This window comes from Glycine max, chromosome 19, assembly GCF_000004515.6.
Source record: "Glycine max cultivar Williams 82 chromosome 19, Glycine_max_v4.0, whole genome shotgun sequence".
Classification (NCBI taxonomy): domain Eukaryota; kingdom Viridiplantae; phylum Streptophyta; class Magnoliopsida; order Fabales; family Fabaceae; genus Glycine; species Glycine max.
In genome coordinates, this window is record NC_038255.2 from 5,012,927 (window position 1) to 5,032,588 (window position 19,662).

Consider the following 19,662-nt stretch of genomic DNA (forward strand, 5'->3'; position numbering starts at 1 on the left):
GATAAAAATATGGAAAGTTGAACTTATGAGAATATCTTGATATCCTAACCAAATGCTGTGATTAAGGTGGCCGATTAATTTTTTTTGTTTTGAACTTCAATCAGTACAATGCATTTCTCTTCCCACATTTCTTAGCTATCTCTCGTACTATAAACAGAACAGTAAAGAGTGATTTTTTTTTTCTTTTTTTTAACTGCAAGACATACAGAAGAAAGAATAAAAAGAAAACTGTGAAATAACGTGAGAGGGTGAATAATAATCAACAATTTTCTAAAAAATAAAAAATAGAAAAGGTGGAAAGTGGGGTTTGTTACAGTTAAAAAGGGTCCCACATGACACCACTCTTACTAATGCGACCTTCTCTACCGCCTTAATTATAGCTTTCTTTTTTTTCCCATTTATTCTCTTTTATATCAACTCTTTCCATTTTCCTTCTCCACCTCTCTTCTCCGGCGACCCTCGCCGGAATCTCACCAGAAAATCCCGCCGGAAAACTATATTTCCCATTTTGCAAATTCACTTTCCTCACCATTGTTGTTCCAAGTATCACAAAGCTCAAAACACACTTTTAAATAGCTTCTTCTCTTCTTCATATGTGTTGATATTCATTCACTACAGCAATGCGATTGAAAACCTGTGAATATTAGACCCATTTGAGTGAATTTCAATTCAAATTCATAACTTTGCTTCTGGGTATTATTCAATCTTCACTATCCAAGCTCATGGTTGCAACTTGCATGATCTTGAATGTAATTTAGTATTTGTAGTATTACTTGTTATTGTTATGTGAAAGTCACAATGCTAATAATCTTTTAGTGCTATGGATTCTTAAAATTCAATGAGTTTTTATGGTTTCAACTTTCATGGTGTCGCGTGAGTTAATTCAGAGCATTTCCATGTTTGGTGGAGTGTGGGGGTTTAATGATTTCTCTCTTTGGTATCTGATTTTAATTACTGTTGCGAGGTCAATGGTTTTTCTTTTAATTAGCATTTATTTCTTAGTTGAAAGATCCAAATTTCAGGGCTCAACATTGGTTTTGGCCTTGATTCATGGCATTTATTAACCATCACTAAATTTAAGATATTTTTTTAAAATTTTGTTTCTCATTCTTGTAATTGTAGTATTTTTTAAGCCTTGGATTGAAGACTGAGGAGCTAACCTAACGCCACTGATTAGGGTGTAAACTGTGTAAGCGGAAAGTGAAGGGGAAATATAAAAAGGCAATGATGTTGAGGTGGGCAAAGATGTCTGATGGAAAAGGTGATCACTGTGACAGTGAGGAGATGGAGATGGGGTTCAATGTTTTGGGTGGTGGTGATGAAATTGTCAAGTCCAAGAGGTTGATTGTGAGACCTGGGATCAAGGTGTGGATGGCCCGTGCCATCACTACAGTGATACTTTGGACTTGTGTGGTTCAGCTGATGGCAATTGGGGAGTTGAGGGGACCAAGGTTGTTGAAGGGCATGCCTTATTGTTTCAGCCACCAAGATGCATCTCAACCTATGTCAAACGCTTATGTTCCTGCAAGAGTTGTGCTCCCACCAAAAAGTAAGTGCTTCGTTTGTCATATGATTGTTGAAGTTTCAGTAGCTATCTTTTCAGCATTAAGTATTAAGGTTTTAAATTGTGGCTGCAGTCACAATCTCAGTTTTGTTGTGTTTTTTGGTATTGTGGGAAATTGCGATATATATGGCCAATGCAACCATAATTATGGTCGCAGACACCCTAGAAACCTTGATGTTGCGGTCAAAATTGCAACCGTGAATTGTTTTTTAAAACCTTGTTAAGGATTTCTTAAAAAGTGGAAATTCCATGCTAGATGGTCTGTGTTTTTTGACAAAGGATGGTGAGCATTGTATATATATTTGCTATAGATTTTTTTACTACTTATGACTGTGGGCTGAATTTGACTATTCTTTTCATCAGGGATTCATAAGAATAATGGTTATCTTGTAGTTTCATGCAATGGAGGACTCAACCAAATGCGAGCAGCAGTGAGTGCCAGTGCTTTGTTAAATTCACTGTAGGCATTAACACTCAATGTCTGATTCTGTCTTTCTCAAAAAGTTTGTTTTATCTTGTACAGATATGTGACATGGTTGCTATTGCAAGACATTTAAATGTTACTCTCATAGTTCCAGAGCTGGATAAAACTTCTTTCTGGGCTGATCCAAGGTTTGCACATTTACTATTGCTACATCATGATTTCAGTTCAGGAGGTGTTTCATTGTATGATTATCATCCTGATTTCTTAATTGAAATGTTGTCCTTATTCCTGTTCCCTTGATGTGGCAGTGAGTTCCAAGACATATTTGATGTAGATAATTTCATTGGATCCTTAAGAGATGAAGTTAGAATATTAAAGCAACTACCACCTAGGCCCAAGAGAAGAGTTGAACGAGGATTATTCTACTCATTGCCTCCAGTTAGCTGGTCCAATATTTCTTACTATGAAAAGCAGGTCTTTACTTGGATAACATGGTTCCTTTAATTAATTTTTTTGGTTAATTGAATACAACTAATTTTCCTATTTGCTTATCACAGATCCTGCCTCTGTTACTGAAACACAAGGTTGTGCACCTGAATAGAACAGATGCTCGACTTGCGAATAATGGGCTGCCTCTGGAGATTCAAAAGCTGCGATGCCGAGTGAATTTTAATGCTCTGAGGTTTACTTCCCAGATAGAGCAACTTGGTAGGAGGATAATCAGAATTTTGAGGGAAAAGGGACCCTTCCTTGTACTTCATCTTAGATATGAGATGGACATGTTGGCCTTCTCTGGCTGTACTCATGGATGTGACGGCAGGGAGGTGGAGGAACTCACAAGAATGAGGTATGTAAAATGCTGAACCTACCTAATGTATCTGTGTCACAGTGTCAATTTTGTTTCTCAAGTTACCCTTTTGAGTGTAATATTGGAAAATTGTATTTTTCAGGTATGCTTATCCCTGGTGGAAGGAAAAAGTCATTAATTCTGAGCTTAAGAGACAAGATGGCTTATGCCCTTTGACACCTGAGGAAACTACACTAATATTGACAGCTCTAGGCATAGATCAAAATATCCAAATTTATATTGCTGCTGGAGAAATATATGGCGGACAGAGAAGGATGGCAAGTTTGCAAGCAGCTTTTCCTAATTTGGTCAGTAGAAAGTAGCAAAATCATATATCTATATGTATATATGCGAATTTGTAATTTGTAAACTGTATTTGTTTAACTGCAACAGGTGAGGAAGGAAACTCTGTTGGAACCTTCGGATTTGATGTATTTTCAAAACCACTCATCACAAATGGCTGCACTGGATTACCTTGTGTCTCTAGAGAGTGATATATTCATTCCAACATATGATGGCAACATGGCTAAAGTTGTGGAAGGCCATCGAAGGTATTAATTACTATAATGCCAGATGTTTTTCCATGTGTCATCGTGATTCCTCATCCTTTGATTTATGGCTAGATGTGTTGATCTCATTTGGACTCTTTAGTGAATAATGAAATCTATGATAGCTTTTTTTTCACCATTAGGCAACTGCTATCACTATCAGATAATGAAGGGAAACTCTTGATTTATTTAATTTTAATTTTGTCCATGCAACACTGTCTCAGTCACTGAATGCACTTACAAACCAAGCTCCTCTATATCTTTCTAATGTTTGTTGTTGATGCCGAAACTATCATGTTTAGATTGCATGATATCATCCTTTTTCTTTTCACTTTTTCTAATATCATGCTTTCTGCTCTTCAGATTTTTAGGCTTCAAAAGGACTATATTGCTTGATAGAAAGCATTTGGTGCACCTCATAGACCTATACACCAAAGGGTCATTAAGCTGGGATGAGTTTTCCATTATGGTGAAGAAATCTCATGCCAATAGGATGGGAAACCCCAAGAGAAGAGTTATCATCCCAGGCAGACCCAAAGAAGAAGACTATTTTTATGCGAATCCTCAAGAGTGTTTGCAATTTCAAGATGACCCATTCAGCAACACATGATCTTAATTATCTCATCTAACACGTGCCTCCTTGATACAGTTTCCTCCATCAGAAGGCAATGCCAATTGGTATTTACTTCAGGGGGAGGGCCCTCATTCTGTACATGAATTAGGTTCTCAATGAAAGCAAGAAATTGTGTGGCTATTCCTCACTAGAATCATTAAGATAAATTGGATAAATTTCATGTGTTGAGGAACAGGTTCTTGTGTAAAGCAACAGCAAAGTGGAGTTATATCTTCCATAGTGTAAAGAAGAGCAAAAGATATATTATTACTAATAACTCTTGTCTTTTTCTAATTTCAAAGATGGTTCTTCACATAATACTCAAAGTTGAGCCTTGAAATAATACAAGATGTAAAAGAACAACCCTTAAGTCTCTTCGAACCTTCTTGTCCATTAAGATATTGTATTTGCTTTATGCTGCATACGATAATTGTCTGTGATTATGTTTGTGGACCAAAATAAGATTAAGTGGGAAGACTCTAAAATGGGGTGGTAAGACTGAAAAATAGTTCGTTGAAGGTTATTGGTGGGCCAAGATTCATCATTAGCATTATAATATTTTTTGGTATTGTTTTAGGAATAACACCTACTTTTTTGTGGTTTAGGCAGGACTAGAACAACCAACTTCTAGCAATTCTTAATGGAGACTCATGGTGGAGAGGTGTCCTCTATTCTATATGGCTCTTGAGTGAAAAAATTCACTTGAAAGAAAAAAAGTTAGTGATCTCAGTTGATGAAAAAATTCATTGTAAACACATTAGGTATGAAAGCATAACAAATCTTGAATGTGTTGAATTATTAACCGTCAATCTTCTCGTTAACAACTGAAATTTGTTATTTTATTTGACCTGGTGCTTAGTTTGGCTCGGTGCTTAATGCCAAGTTTGGTTCGATACTTTGTTTAATTTGGTGCTCGGTGTCAAGTTTGGTCCAATGCTTATTTAAATTAAGAAATTCAAATTCTTTTCATATAAGTATTTGAATTTTCATAGATGGTTCCTTGCTATACAAAGGTGGGGAAAAAACCATTGTATATAGTCTTACACTTGTATATGCAAATGCCTTTTTTAATCCATGACTAATCGATCATCAGAGTACAACTTTACTGCTACGCTATGACTCGCCCTCGTTATGTTACTTAACAACAAGAAAAATTCAAATCGTATACTATTTTTTCATTTTCTTTTTAAGTGTTGGGGTGTAGATTAACCTTTGCATCCGCGTGTCCATCTCCTTATATTTTATTCTGCGGCTGAAATTTTATATCATCATTATCATCAGTCTGAAGTGGGCTTTTACCCAATTATTATAATCACCCCCTATAGATTTCTTAATGTTTATATTTTAATTTAAGCCTCATTGGCTTCTGTTTTTATTAAATTAACGATTACATTTGGAGGATAGAGTTTGTTTAATCCAATAACGATTTCACATTACGGTTACTTGGAAAGTACATCATCAAGACGTCACCATCCTTAAATTTTTGGTTAAATTAGTTTTTTAATCTCTTAATTTATTTTTTAGATTTAATTTAGTCTCTAACTTTTTTTAGTTCAATTTGATCCTCTAATTTTTAAAATCAATTTAATTTGATTTTTTAGTTTTTTTTATTCAATTTGTTCCTTTAATTTTTAAAAATAATTCATTTTTTTAAAATATATATTTTGTGGTGGTTTAAAATTACTTAATGGAGGTTTTAAATCATCATAAAATATAATTTCTTATAATTTAGATTAAAGGATCAAACTAAATTGATTTAAAAAATTAAAGGATCAAATTAAACCTCTCCAAAAAAAATTAAAAGACCAAATTAAAAAAAAAATAAAGAACCAAATTGAATGTGTATATTTAGGCAATTAATTTTAAACCATTACAAATTAGAAGACTGAAAAACTAACCTAACCTAAATTCAATGTATATTTAGGCAATTGATTTTTACACTTCCCTAATTACTTCTAGTGACCATTCCAAAAGCAATATGAAAAGTGCAGCATTTATTTCAAAAGCGCAATAAAAAAACACCCTATATTTATATTGCATGCCTCTTGTTTTATTTAGCATAAGTTTTTTTTACCATGATATTACAATTAAGTAAAAAAGCGGTGATTAATCTCCGTTAGGTATTGTGAACGCATGAATATATAAGGTAAATATTCCTCTCCTAACATGATTCATTCGATAACCAAAGACCAAATTAGAATTCAAATTTTGAATTACTTAGTTAAAAAATACAAATTGCTATTACTTGTATTAATGATTGTTGATTTAGTTACGATAATTTAATTACTCTCATGTAGTACTCATGTGGTCCTCAAAGCATATATAACATGGTACAGCACACTGCTCGGGCAGAGTAATTTGCAATTGTCTCTATGGAGCAGGTCCAACACACCCAGACAGCAAGATGCCATTTAACATAAAGGAAGCAGCTGAGTCCAAAAGGATCACCATCACTATTTATAAGTTAATGTTTAGTTGATGAATCCAAGTCTCAGCTGAATTTATTTTTGTCAGAATGTTCGTTTTTATGATATTTAACAAAAAAAAAAAGGATTTATCACGGCTATATAAATTTATTTTGACTTGACCAAGAATAAAAGAATAAAATCCACATTTTATAAAATACAATTAACAAAATCATCGTTTTTTAAATGCACAGACTAAATCTAATTGTGATAAAATTTTAAACGGCATAAAACATATTTTATCCTATAATTGCCATGATTTTCCGTCAGTTTCATTTTATTCTTATCAATTGATTTTATTACTACGTATACTCAAGTGAGAGAAAATGGTGTTGGGCCTATTAGCTGGGCTCAGCCGTACACATCAGAAAGCTAAAAAAAATAAGGGAATTGCTTTGCACACCAGTCAAATTGTTGGTACACCCAATACAAGATGGACAATTCCAATATTACTCTTCCGTAAAGCTAACATGGATTGCGAACATGTAAGTCTAATACGATTTTTTTTTTATATTTAAACAAAATATGTTTTACGAATTAATTTAAAATTAATGGTCCATGCAAAAATTAAACCTATGACTTTTACATTATTAACACAACCCTCTAACCAACTAAGCTAATAGGTCAATTATGTTATAAAATAATTAATGTCATTATATATAACACTAAAATTTCTAATGTATATTTAATGCACATATAGATTTATATAATAAATTTTGTGACAATTAATTTTGATCTAATAATTAATTTGTTTACTTATATAAATTGTAAATAAAAATCATAGGTTTAATAAAAATTTATACATGTAAAAAAATACATTATTAACATAAATCTACTAATGTATTTTTTGGCCTTATTACAATTAATTTTGATCTAATAATGTATTTTTTTACATATATAAATTTTAAATAAAAATTATAGGTTTCATAAAAATTTATATATGTAAACAAACTAATTATTAGATCAATTAGTTTATAACATGTATTGGTCTATTAGCTCAGTTAGTTAGAGCGTTCTGTTAATAGCACGAAAGTCACATGTTCAACTTTTGCATGGGTCATTAATTTTAAATTAATTCGTAAAATATATATATTTTTTAAAAATCTTATGTGTCACTTACGGATTGACAATCCGTATTAGCTTTACAGAAGAGTAATATTGGAATTGTCCATCTTATGTTGGGTGTACCAGTAATTTGACCGGTGCCTAAATTAATTCCCAAAAAATAAGAGAGAAGTACCATAAAAGTAACTTATTGTATTTAATTAAAATGATAATAAAATAATACAATAATAGTGTGTAAAGTACTCAATTTACAAAGCTTATTTCTACCAAGCTAATACTCTTAACAACAATTTTGTATAGAAAATTTCAACCATATATAGTGGGTCAATGATCTTTTAAAAATGAAATGATTATAACTTTTTAACATTATCATAAAATCTTATGTTCACACATTATTGGATGAGTTTGACAACATTCACTCTTATGTAAGGCAGCAAAAGTAGGTTGTACGCTCTGTGCACTAGACTAAAAAATTTTGCTTTTGCAAATTGTAGGATCAAAATATTATTCTGCATTTTGGAATTGAGGACTTGAACTCAAAACTACACTATGTTACACATGATTCTGGACTAGCAAATAGTTTCCTGAATCATTGAGTCCGAGAACCACATTTAAATAAAATAGATTTGCTGCTTCTCTCACTCAAGATTTAATCCAGTACAATAGTTGGATGTAGCAATTGGATATGGACATAACTGTAGAAGACGTGATTCCATTATCAATCGTTAGATTAGATGCACCATCAACTTGTTATGTTTTGCCATCATTCGCTGCCTCAAGTTCTTCTAGATCATCAAATTGATTTCCTTCTTTGTTGTTTACTTCCCCATTGACTTCTTGATTTCCACTTTTTTTTCTAGGGAACATTCCAGAAGATAACATGTCCTCATCTAGTTCTTCTTCATGTTCCTTCTCTTTCCGTTGTGAAATTGAACCAGTGTCAATCCAAGCAGACACTGATGATCAAGATCAATAGCAGCAAAAACTGGGGAAGTTGAAGGACTTCAAGAATTCTTTGATGTCTCAAAGGATTTATGTCTCAAACAATATTGGCTTAACTAGAAATTCTTGATGCATCTACGATTCCATCAAGTAATGTTTTTCTCAGATTTCTCTGAACTGATTTTAGCCATTTACTATTTGCTTTATAAATGCGGTCATGAATCTCTTTAGTAAGTTTGGTTGCTTCCTTTCTGCATCAACAGAAATAGAATTGCAAACTATTCAGAATTGCAAATCATCACCAATTTGCAAATATCATTACTTAAACTTGCTTGTCATCTTCCTATAAGCTCTTGTTAACTAATTTCAATAAGTTTCACAGTTAAGCTTATGAACAAGTTCTTACTTGAATTTGATAAGAGTTTATTAAATAAGAAGTTAATTAAATTGTTTACCCAAATGCGCTCGATCTTGAGAGACTTTAAAAATTTCTGGCATTTGATTTTTAACATGAGAACTAAGATGGTGACACAGTAAATGTTTCTATTATACATCATGATCTAGACTAATTAAATAAACACTCTGTATGAACGTTCTGCAAGAGATCTTATAATCAACGTGAGAAGTTTCTTTTCTTGACATAGGTCTTATTTGAATTTAAAAATAAACATCAGCATACATTTGAACAACAACAACAATGAACATACAAAGTTTGGAAAGTCTATCCAATGCATTTGAACAACAACAATCAAAAACATCAACATACATTTGAACAACAACAATCGAAACAAACTTTGGAAAGTCTATCCAATGCATTGACACATTTAACTTGGCAGAAGTATAACTAAAGCATGTATCATTCTCTTACCTCCTCCCCTCTGGCACTAAATTAAAGGACAAGTTAGCCATTTAGTCTTGCCTAAGGTGGGTTTGCTGAAAGCTTCCTCTTGACAGTCCCAAGCTTCATAATAAATGTTTTTGTTGAATGAGTTCAGTATGTGCATCCTTGGGAAGAATTTAAAGACATAGCACATATATGAAAATCTAAGAAGGTTTCATTGATTCAGAACTTAGAAGTCATCTATTAGAGGGATTGAATCATCATGTACCTAGAAGAACAAAACTTAGATTGAATCACATAAGAGGAAGTTCAGATTAAAACATGATATGGATCAACAGTTGGCACGGTCTTTACCTGCAAATGTGACACCCTCTACCCCAACATGCATATAAATGAGAAAAACATATAAAAAAACAGAATCCAATTAAATCAATTTTATTCAATAAAATCGTAAGTAAATCCACGTGGGTAAAATGTCCCCTTTGCTTCACTATTACCAAATGAAACTTCTCAAAAATATTTCCGGCTCAAAACAAGGTTGTTCAAATTTACAAAAGAACTCAAGTTAAGAGACAAAATAAAATAAACTAAAATAACATGTTTGGAATATCATGCAATTAAAGTAGAAACTCATGTCCCAATGTCACATCCTATAAGAGTATTGTGTTCTGGTGTCCTCTAGCACGAGGTTCCTTAACACAATCCACTTAGTCATTTGCTCCCACGAACACAAAATTCAAGATCATCTCAGGATCCAAACACAAACAACACACAGGGAGTGAGTCATCAAATTCCTCAACAAATATAGAAAAACGAAAGCATACAACTATAATATAAATATAACAATAGCATAATTAGAACAACAATATAGGTATACCAAGGCTTAACTTTGGCATAGTTCGCATCATTTCAACACTCAACATGTAACATCCCTTGTCCTAGAATTTAATCACAAATCACATTTCATGCCTTCACGATTAATCACATATTCAAGACAACACATCTCAAATACAATATTGCATCTTACACTTACACAATTCATTACACACCATCACATAATAAGTCACAATGATCATTACACGGACATTATGCAACAGATACATTAAGACTCAATCATATATGCAATGTGGTACCATGTCAATAAAAAACAACACCAGGACGCCTAGGAGTACATAACAAAACACGCTACACAATGGGTATGTCAAGTCACTCTCACTAAGTGAAATCATAAGGTGACCAATCATGGTCACTCTGTTTTACGAGAATGCTCCAATCATATCAGATCAACATAGGCTTAAAGGAGCACTCAAACTGAATGTATTTACTCTTAAGGCCTAGACTAAGAAGAATTCGTTAATAGGCCTCACCATCCTGATTCAGGTCCAATCCTTAAAACAACTTTTGCACGCAAACACTACTCATAAATTATACAATACCCACAACCTCACACTTGTTTTCAAACACGTTTAATAGACTGCGTTACAATTTAACACCTCAGGTTCCTAACGTGGAACCTTGCACTTTCCTTTTAACACCTTGTGCATAAACACTTTTCTTAAGGTAAATACCAGTCAGTTTATTTTATAATTCACAATACAAGTAATATCACATCAAGTATTAACCAAACACTTATTTACAACCATATTTCGTGTTCAATATTTAACATCTCACAACATCACAATCTCCCATCACATGTTCATGTGTATCTCACAAATTAACACATGCTCAACTTGCCCTAAAACAATATTTGCACTTAGACATTGCTTATGAATTATATAATACCCACGACCTCATACTTGTTTTCAAACACGTTTAACACATTGCGTTACAATTTAACACCTTAGATTCCTAACGTGGAACCCTACACTTTCCGTTTAACACCTCGCGTATAAACACTTTTCTCATGGTAAACACCAGTCGAGTTATTGTATAATTCACAATTCACAACACAAGTAATATCACCTCAAGTATTAACCAAACACTTATTCACAACCATATTACATGTCCACGATTTAACACCTCACAACCTTATAATCCACCATCACATGTTCACGTGTATCTCACAAATTAATGCATGCTCAACTTGCCACTTATACTCAATCTCAATCACAATTTCAAAATCCTAATTTTGGGTTGAAGATTCTAATAAGAGGTTTTATTTGGAGTCTGAGTTCCTGTTTTGAAGCATTGAACCAATTTAGTCTCAACGATGGGAGTTAGAAAGCCAATAATAAACACAATAGAAAATTGTATTAGACTTTAGTGTAATGAGCCAGGTTGCATAGAAAGTGGGAAATGAGCCAGGTTGCATTAACGGAAAAATAGACACACCCTTAAGTGTTCAATCTCTATTTTAGTTTTTAAAACATTAGAAAATTGCACACACACACACATACACGAGCATCTCATGAATCATATACACATCACACACACTACTAAAAAAATAGTTTTTAATGATGTACCTTCTAAGATGGTTCTCAAAAACCATCTTAGAATATCAAGCGATGGTAATTTTAAAAATAACAGAAGATGTACAACGACGATTTTACAAAAATTGTCTTAGAAAATGGGTGTTCAAAGACGATTTTTTTAAAATTGTCTTAAAAATCAAATATTCAAAGACACGTCTTTGAAATTAGTCTCCTCAAACCTAATGTTCAACATTTTCCTTATAAACCTTGTATTCCTTAACCTGATGTGGGACTTCTTCTCCCATTGAACCCACCTCCCGCCCGCCCCTTCCGCACGTGTCTAAAATAGTCGGAAGCGCCAGAAGCTGGATAGGCGCACTTCTCCAGCAAGAGAGTTTGTGTTGAAGCATCGATCCACTTCCACCCGTTGTTGGACAAGTGGCCTCAGATATCTTAAGAAGGGGGGGTTGAATTAAGATATCAAAGACTATTCTACAATTAAAATTTTAACTCTCTTTGTGAATTATTAATGCACCCTTAATATTAATTACTAAAAACACAATTCAAAATAAAACTTCTTTAATGCAAAAGATAAATGACAATAAATAAAAGAAGTTTAAGGGAAGAGAGAATGCAAACTCAGTTTTATACTGGTTCGGCCACACCCTTGTGCCTATGTCCAGTCCCCAAGCAACCCGCTTGAGAGTTCCACTATCTTGTAAAATCCCTTTTACAATGTCTGAACCACACAAGGACAACCCTTCCTTTGTGTTTAGATAACCTTACAACAAGAGACCCTCGGTCCCTTAACCAGTTCTCTTAAATTAGAAAAGGTAGAAGAAGAATTCTCTCTTTTAAGAGAAAGATAAGACAATGAAAATCGCCCAATGATTCCTTATTGAATTTTCAAGTGTTTTGGCCAAGGAATATTTTTGAGGATAAGACAATTTTGTTTCTGAGAGGATAAGACTTTTTGTACAGAAAAACTCTAAAGAATTTTCGTATCCCAAGTCACTTATATATAGGCCCTTTGATGGCCATTCAAAAACATTTGAAAAGATGTGATGATGCGGGCCAATGCACATTAGAATATAATCCTCCTCAGAGGCTTGAGCAAGATTAGACAAATGGGGTAGCAAAATCTGAACAATTATGTAGTGCATGATGCGGCAATCAAAGGTTAATGACCTAGCAAGCAATATGTCGATCATATCAGCCTGGTCATTACAGACCATACGACGAGCATCATGACTCGAAAAATCAAACTTCTAGTCATCAACAAGGATGACCTCAAAAGGAACACCTTGACTGGGTAATTTAGTCAATGTAAATAATAGAGATTGATCAATCACAACAGGAATGTTATGCTCCTCAGAGTAAATTATACCATCCTGAATTCTTAAATTATTGTAGAAGACTCTAACTAATTCAGGATAATGAGGCAATTTCAAATACATAAAATCAATTAATCCAGAGTTTTGAAACACTTGATAACAGTCAAATGTTTCATTATCAAAGAAATCAAGGTCTAGGTACTTAGGGTCTAAAATGACTCTATTGCAGAATTGGGAGTAGTACCTTTGACGTTGATCATCTAAAGAAAATAAGGTAGATGATCAAGGAGATGAAAGGGAACAAGAAATTGTTGTTGTGGGTGCTCCAGAAGGTCCGTGGCGGCGATGGCCAGCAGCGGCGGTGGTGTAGGAAGATCCCTTTCGCTTCTTCGATGATTATGCTATTTGATGAATTTTTGGTCAATTTCAATTGGTAGATTCAAAAGAGGAGTGAAAATGATGAAGATTGGGCTTTGTGGGACGTGATTTGGTTAAGAAATGAGGGAGATATGAAGATTTGAAGAATTGGAGGAAATGGGCGCCGTCACTCATGATTTTCGTGAGCTGCAGCTTCTGAAACACGATATTTATAGAAGAGGACATTCTGTAATTAATTATAAGGCTTGGTAATCAATTACAGGGGTATACAGTCTTCGGGTAATCGATTATAGGCTTCTCTAATCGATTACAAACTGCCTATTCTTGTGTAATCGATTACATGTAATGGTAATCGATTACCAGAACACTAAACTAGGTTTTTCGCTTAAAAATTACCTATGTCTATGTCTAAAAATCATCTAATTATATCAATCAACCATAATTACCAGCATTCAATTCAAACAAACAAAATCATACACACAAAAACACAATCAAATAATCACAATCAAACACATTCAATCAATCATCAAACACAAACAATTCTAATTAATTTAACAATTAACTATACCCAATAAAGATAATGAAGAACAATTATAAATAACAACTACAATATTAATATCACACATGAAATTAGACTCAAAGGCAATCCTATTTATCATAAGGAGGATAAAAACTTTATTAGAGTTACCTATTGTCTAGATCATTGGCATCTAAAAGACCTAATTCTCTCCTAATGGCAAAGAATGTTTCCTTAGGGACATGTTTTGTAAAGATATCAGCAAGCTGATTCTTTGTATCAACAAATTCTAAAACACAATCTCCCTTTTTGAACATGGTCTCTTAAAAAATGATGTCTGCTTTCTATGTGTTTAGTTCTTAAGTGTTGAACAGGATTCTTGGATAGATTTATAGCACTCGTATTATCATATCTTATAGGAATATGATCAAGTAATATTCTTATAGGAATATGATCAAGTAATATTCCATAATCTAAAATTTGTTGCTTCATCCAAAGAATTTGAGCACAACAACTGCCAGCATAAATATATTTCACTTTCGCAATAAACAAAGCAACACTATTTTGTTTCTTACTATACCAAGAAACTAGAACAGAACCAATGAAATGAAAAGTTCCACTGGTGCTCTTTCTATCAGTTTTAGAACCGACAAAGTCAGAATCATAATATCCTATTAAATTGCATGTGGAATTTTTAGGATACCATAATCCTATATTCATAGTGCCTAACAGATATCTTATAATTCTCTTAATGGCACTAAGATGTGATTTTTTGGGATTTGATTGAAACCTAGCACACATGCACACACTAAACATAATATCTAGTCTGCTAGCAGATAAATAAGGAAGGAATCCGATCATACCTCGATATTGCTTAACATCTATTGACTGACCGGTTTCATCTTTATCCAAATAGCAAGCAGTACTCATTGGTGTAGCCATGTGCTTAGCATTTTCCATCCCAAATTTGTGAACTAATTCTTTGTAGTATTTTGATTGATTGAAAAAAATTCCATTCTTGGTTTGCTTGATTTGTAACCCAAGAAAGAAATTAAGTTCTCCCATCATTGACATTTCAAACTCACTTTGCATGTCATGAGAGAATTCCTTGCATAAAGATCCATTAGTGGATCCAAAGATAATATCATCAACATAGATTTGGACTAATAAAATATTGTTGAATTTCCTCTTAATGAAAAGAGTGGTATCCACTTTACCTCTAGAGAAATCTTTTTCTAAGAGGAACTTACTCAAACGCTCATACCAAGCCCTTGGGGCTTGTTTTAAGCCATATAAAGCCTTTTTTAATTTAAAAACATGGTTAGGCTTGTCTAAGTTTTCAAATCCAAAGGGTTGAGCTATATATACTTCCTCTTGAATAAAGTCATTTAAGAATGCACTCTTAACATCCATTTGATAAAGCTTAAAATCCATTATGGATGCATAGGCCAATAGCATTCTGATGGCTTCTAATCTAGCCACTGGAGCATATGTTTCCTTATAGTCTATCCCCTCTTCCCTATTATATACTTTGGCTACTAACCTAATCTTATTTCTCATAACTATGCCATTTTCATCTAACTTATTTCTAAACACCCATTTTGTTCCAATAATAGGGTAGTTTTCAGGTTTCTTAACTAACTCCCAAACATTATTTCTTTCAAATTGGTTTAGTTCTTCCTGCATAGCTATTATCAAATGTTCATCAGTTATGGCTTCTTTCTGATTTTTAGGTTCAATCATAGAAACAAAATCCATACTATTGCATATATCTTTGAGAGAATGTCTAGTGGTTACCCCTTTTGATATATCACCAATGATATTGTCAAGAGGATGATATCTTGAAGTGCTCTATTCTCTTGGAAGATCATCATTTGTTTTGACTTCATCAACTTGAGAATCTTCATAGTTTCTATCTTTTTTTTCCTTTATGATCTTTTCCATGAATATGCATTTCTTCTAATGATTCTGAAACATCATCTAGTATATCTTTTCTTGGCAAAATAGCATTAGACTCATCAAAATAAACATGAATAGATTCTTCAATAATCATAGTTCTTTTGTTATATATTCTATATGCTTTACTTTGCAATGAATAGCCAAGAAAAATACCTTCATCGGATTTAGCATCAAACTTTCCTAAATTGTCTTTACCATTATTTAGCATAAAACATTTACAACCAAATACATGAAGATGTGAGATGTTAGGTTTTCTACCATTATATAACTCATATGGAGTTTTCTTCAAGATTGGTCTTATTAAAGCCCTATTCATGATATAACATGCAGTATTAACGGCTTCAGCCCAAAAATATTTTGGAAGAAAAGTATCATTTAGTAAAGTTCTAGCAATTTCTTCCAAGGATCTATTTTTTCTCTCAACAACTCCATTTTGTTGAGGTGTTCTGGGTGCAGATAACACATTTATGAGAATCGAATGATACTAGATATCCTTTATCACATAATTGAATGACACTTAGTAAAATGTGCTTAAGACCTTCAACAAGTAGAACATTCTCAATGGAGGAAGATGAGTTTGTACCTATTTTTCCAACTCCAAGAATTCTACCTTTATTGTTGTCGCCATAAGTCACATGTCCGCTTTTCTTGGGAGAGATATGAGTGAATTTTGATGCATCTCCCATCATATGTTTTGAGCATTCGCTATCTATGTACCATCTCTTCTTCAAGGATACCTACATAATCCTATTTGTGACTTAGGTACCCAAACTTTATTGGGTCCTTGGGTGTTAGTGTTAACTAAAGATCCTTTTGGGACCCATATCATTTTAATATTGTTGCAATTTTTCCTAAAATAATAGGTAGATGTGCCATGTCCTTTCCTTCCACAATAAAAACAAGTTAAGAAAGGAGAATTATATTTTTGTGTGGAAGCAAAGAAATTCTTATAAAATTTTTGTTGTTTTTCAGGCTTATATCCTATTCCTGCCTTATCAAAGACACATCTTTACTTTCCTAATATTACATCTAGGTTACTTTTGCCAATAGAAAATCTAGCAAGAGAATTTTTTAAATCTTTAATTTCTTCTATATACTTGTTACAACAATTGCATGAATTAGATACTACTTTACTATCAGGCATGGTAGAAAATTGAATTGTATCATTTGATTTAGAAATTGTAACTTCAGTCTTAAGATTTTTTAATTCTTTATTTAATTTTGAAACTTCTTTTTCTAAATCTGAAATTGTTTTCTTAGAAGATGAGACCAATTTAGCAAGTTTAATTGATTCCTTATGCAAATCAGCAAATGCTTCTTGTAATTAATCAAAAGAAATGGATAAGTTTTTATTTGAAGATGTTACCTCTTCATTGTTTTCATAAATTTTGGCCATTAGACTCAAGCTAACCACTTCATTTTTTGAATTTTCATATGAGTCCATATCATTATCATCCCATGTAATGTAGGCCCTCTTTGCCTTCTTTTCATTAAAGTTTTTCTTTTCAGATTTCTCCATTCTTTTCTTGAAGATCGGGCAATCAACCCTTAGATGTCCAGGTTGGTTGCATTCATAACATTTTGGAGTGAAGGATGAATCTTCTGTCCTTCTTTTTGGTTTAAAGTTTGGTCTCCTTTGATTTCCTCTGACTTTTAGGAATTTGTTGAATCTTTTTACAAAAAGACCAAGATCATCATCTTCATCTATTTCAATTGAATCCTCCTTCTAACTCTCTTCTTGGTTTGAAGGTGAAGCTTTAAGAGCGATTCCCTTCTTCTTCTTATCATTTTCTTCATGTTGATTCAATCTCAACAATTCCATTTCATGTTCTTGTAAATCTCCAAATAATGTAGCAAGAGACATGTTATTTAAATCTCGTGACTCAGTAATGGCTGTTACCTTGGATTGTCATTCCCTGCTTAAACATCTCAAAACTTTATTTATGAGGTCTTCATTTGGAAAGATTTTTCCTAAAGATGCAAGATGATTTACTATGTGGGTGAATCTCTTTTGCATATCTTGAATATTTTCCTTTGGATTCATTCTAAATAATTCATATTCATGAGTTAGTGTATTTATCCTAGATCTCTTTACATTTGTTGTACCTTCATGTGTTACCTGTAGGGTATCCCACATATCTTTTACACTTTTACAATTTGATACCCTAAAGTACTCATTCATTCCTAAAGTAATGTAATTATATTTTTGGCTTTTAAATTGTGTTGGACTAATCTTTTTTCCTCCTCACTCCATTGATCCCTAGGTTTTTGTATGGTTGTATTTCCTGCCGCCATAGTGGGAATGTAGGGCCCAATTTCTATTGCTTCCCAAATATTCAGATCTATTGCCTCTATAAAAATTTTCATGCGGGTTTTCCAATAGTGGTAACCCACGCCATTAAAAATGGGAGGCCTATTTATAGAATTCCCTTCAAGAAATAGATAGTTTGATGAGGCCATTATTCTTGAAGCTTCTAAACTTTATACAAGAATGAAGCTCTGATACCACTAGTTGGACAAGTGGCCTCAGACATCTTAAGAAAGGTGGGTTGAATTAAGATATCAAAGACTATTCCCCAATTAAAATTTTAACTCTCTTTGTGAATTATTAATGCACCCTTAATATGAATTACTAAAAACACAATTCAAAATAAAACTTCTTTAATGCAAAAGATAAATGACAATAAATAAAAGAAGTTTAAGGAAAGAGAGAATGCAAACTCAGTTTTATACTGGTTCGGCCACACCCTTGTGCCTATGTCCAGTCCCCAAGCAACCCGCTTGAGAGTTCCACCATCTTGTAAAATCCCTTTTACAATATCTGAACCACACAAGGACAACCCTTCCTTTGTGTCCAGATAACCTTACAACAAGAGACCCTTGGTCCCTAAATCAGTTCTCTTAAATAAGAAAAGGTAGAAGAAGAATTCTCTCTTTTAAGAGAAAGATAATACAATGAAGATCGCTCAATGATTCCTTATTGAATTTGCAAGTGTTTTGGCCAAGGAATGTTTTTGAGGATAAGACAATTTTGTTTCTAAGAGGATAAGACTTTTTGTACAGAAAAACTCTGAAGAATTTTCGTATCCCAAGTCACTTATATATAGGCCCTTTGATGGCCATTCAAAAACATTTGAAAAGATGTGATTGTTGGAAGTTATTTTCAAAAATTCCTTTTGGTAATCAATTACAAGCCTTGTGTAATCGATTACAGGCTTTAAAATTTGAATTCAAAATTCTAATAGCTATTATAAACAGTTTCAACTGTTGGTAATCGATTACAAGCCTTGTGTAATCGATTACATGCTTTCAAAAATATTTAAAAACATTTCAAAAAACATTTTGGCCACTGGTAATCGATTACATCCTCTAGTAATCTATTACTAGAGAGTAAATACCATATTTTAAAAATTCAAACAAGCATCCTTTGGCCAAACCTTTGCATCATCAATTAGTGAATTCTTTCTAAGACTCTTAAGGACTAACTTCAACATTTATCTTGGATTTCTTGGAGTCTTGTCTTGGATCAAACATGAGAAGCGTGTTTCTTTGGCATCATCAAAACTTCATGATATAGTTGCTTCTACACCCGTGTCTGTGTTGTGTAGTTAACACTTGGCTCCACAACAACAAAAACGTTAAAGCAAAAACACATGGAATCCACATGCACACAACACACATATTCGTGTGTGTTTGAAGTGGAAGAAAGAGAACACATAACACAATGCAGACAACAGAAGCAAAGCAACAAGTG

General features: G+C 33.1%; 1 protein-coding gene across 3 annotated transcripts; it reads left to right on the forward strand.

Moving 5' to 3' along the window:
• Window positions 1-381: 381 nt before the first annotated feature.
• On the forward strand, window positions 382-4,290 carry LOC100788099 (rhamnogalacturonan I rhamnosyltransferase 1). Of its 3 annotated transcripts, none has more exons than XM_003554897.5 (9): window positions 382-693; window positions 1,178-1,549; window positions 1,928-1,995; window positions 2,088-2,176; window positions 2,297-2,462; window positions 2,546-2,835; window positions 2,939-3,143; window positions 3,229-3,386; window positions 3,747-4,290. In XM_003554897.5, the coding sequence occupies exons 2-9, from the start codon at window positions 1,225-1,227 to the stop codon at window positions 3,991-3,993; spliced, it is 1,548 nt and encodes a 515-aa protein (XP_003554945.2). In that variant the 5' UTR covers window positions 382-693; window positions 1,178-1,224; the 3' UTR covers window positions 3,994-4,290. The 3 variants fall into 3 exon arrangements, with proteins under 3 accessions (XP_003554945.2, XP_006603936.1, XP_040868880.1); XM_006603873.4 differs by having other exon boundaries at window positions 384-693; window positions 1,123-1,549; XM_041012946.1 differs by lacking the exon at window positions 382-693 and having other exon boundaries at window positions 714-1,549.
• The last annotated feature ends 15,372 nt before the right edge of the window (window positions 4,291-19,662 follow it).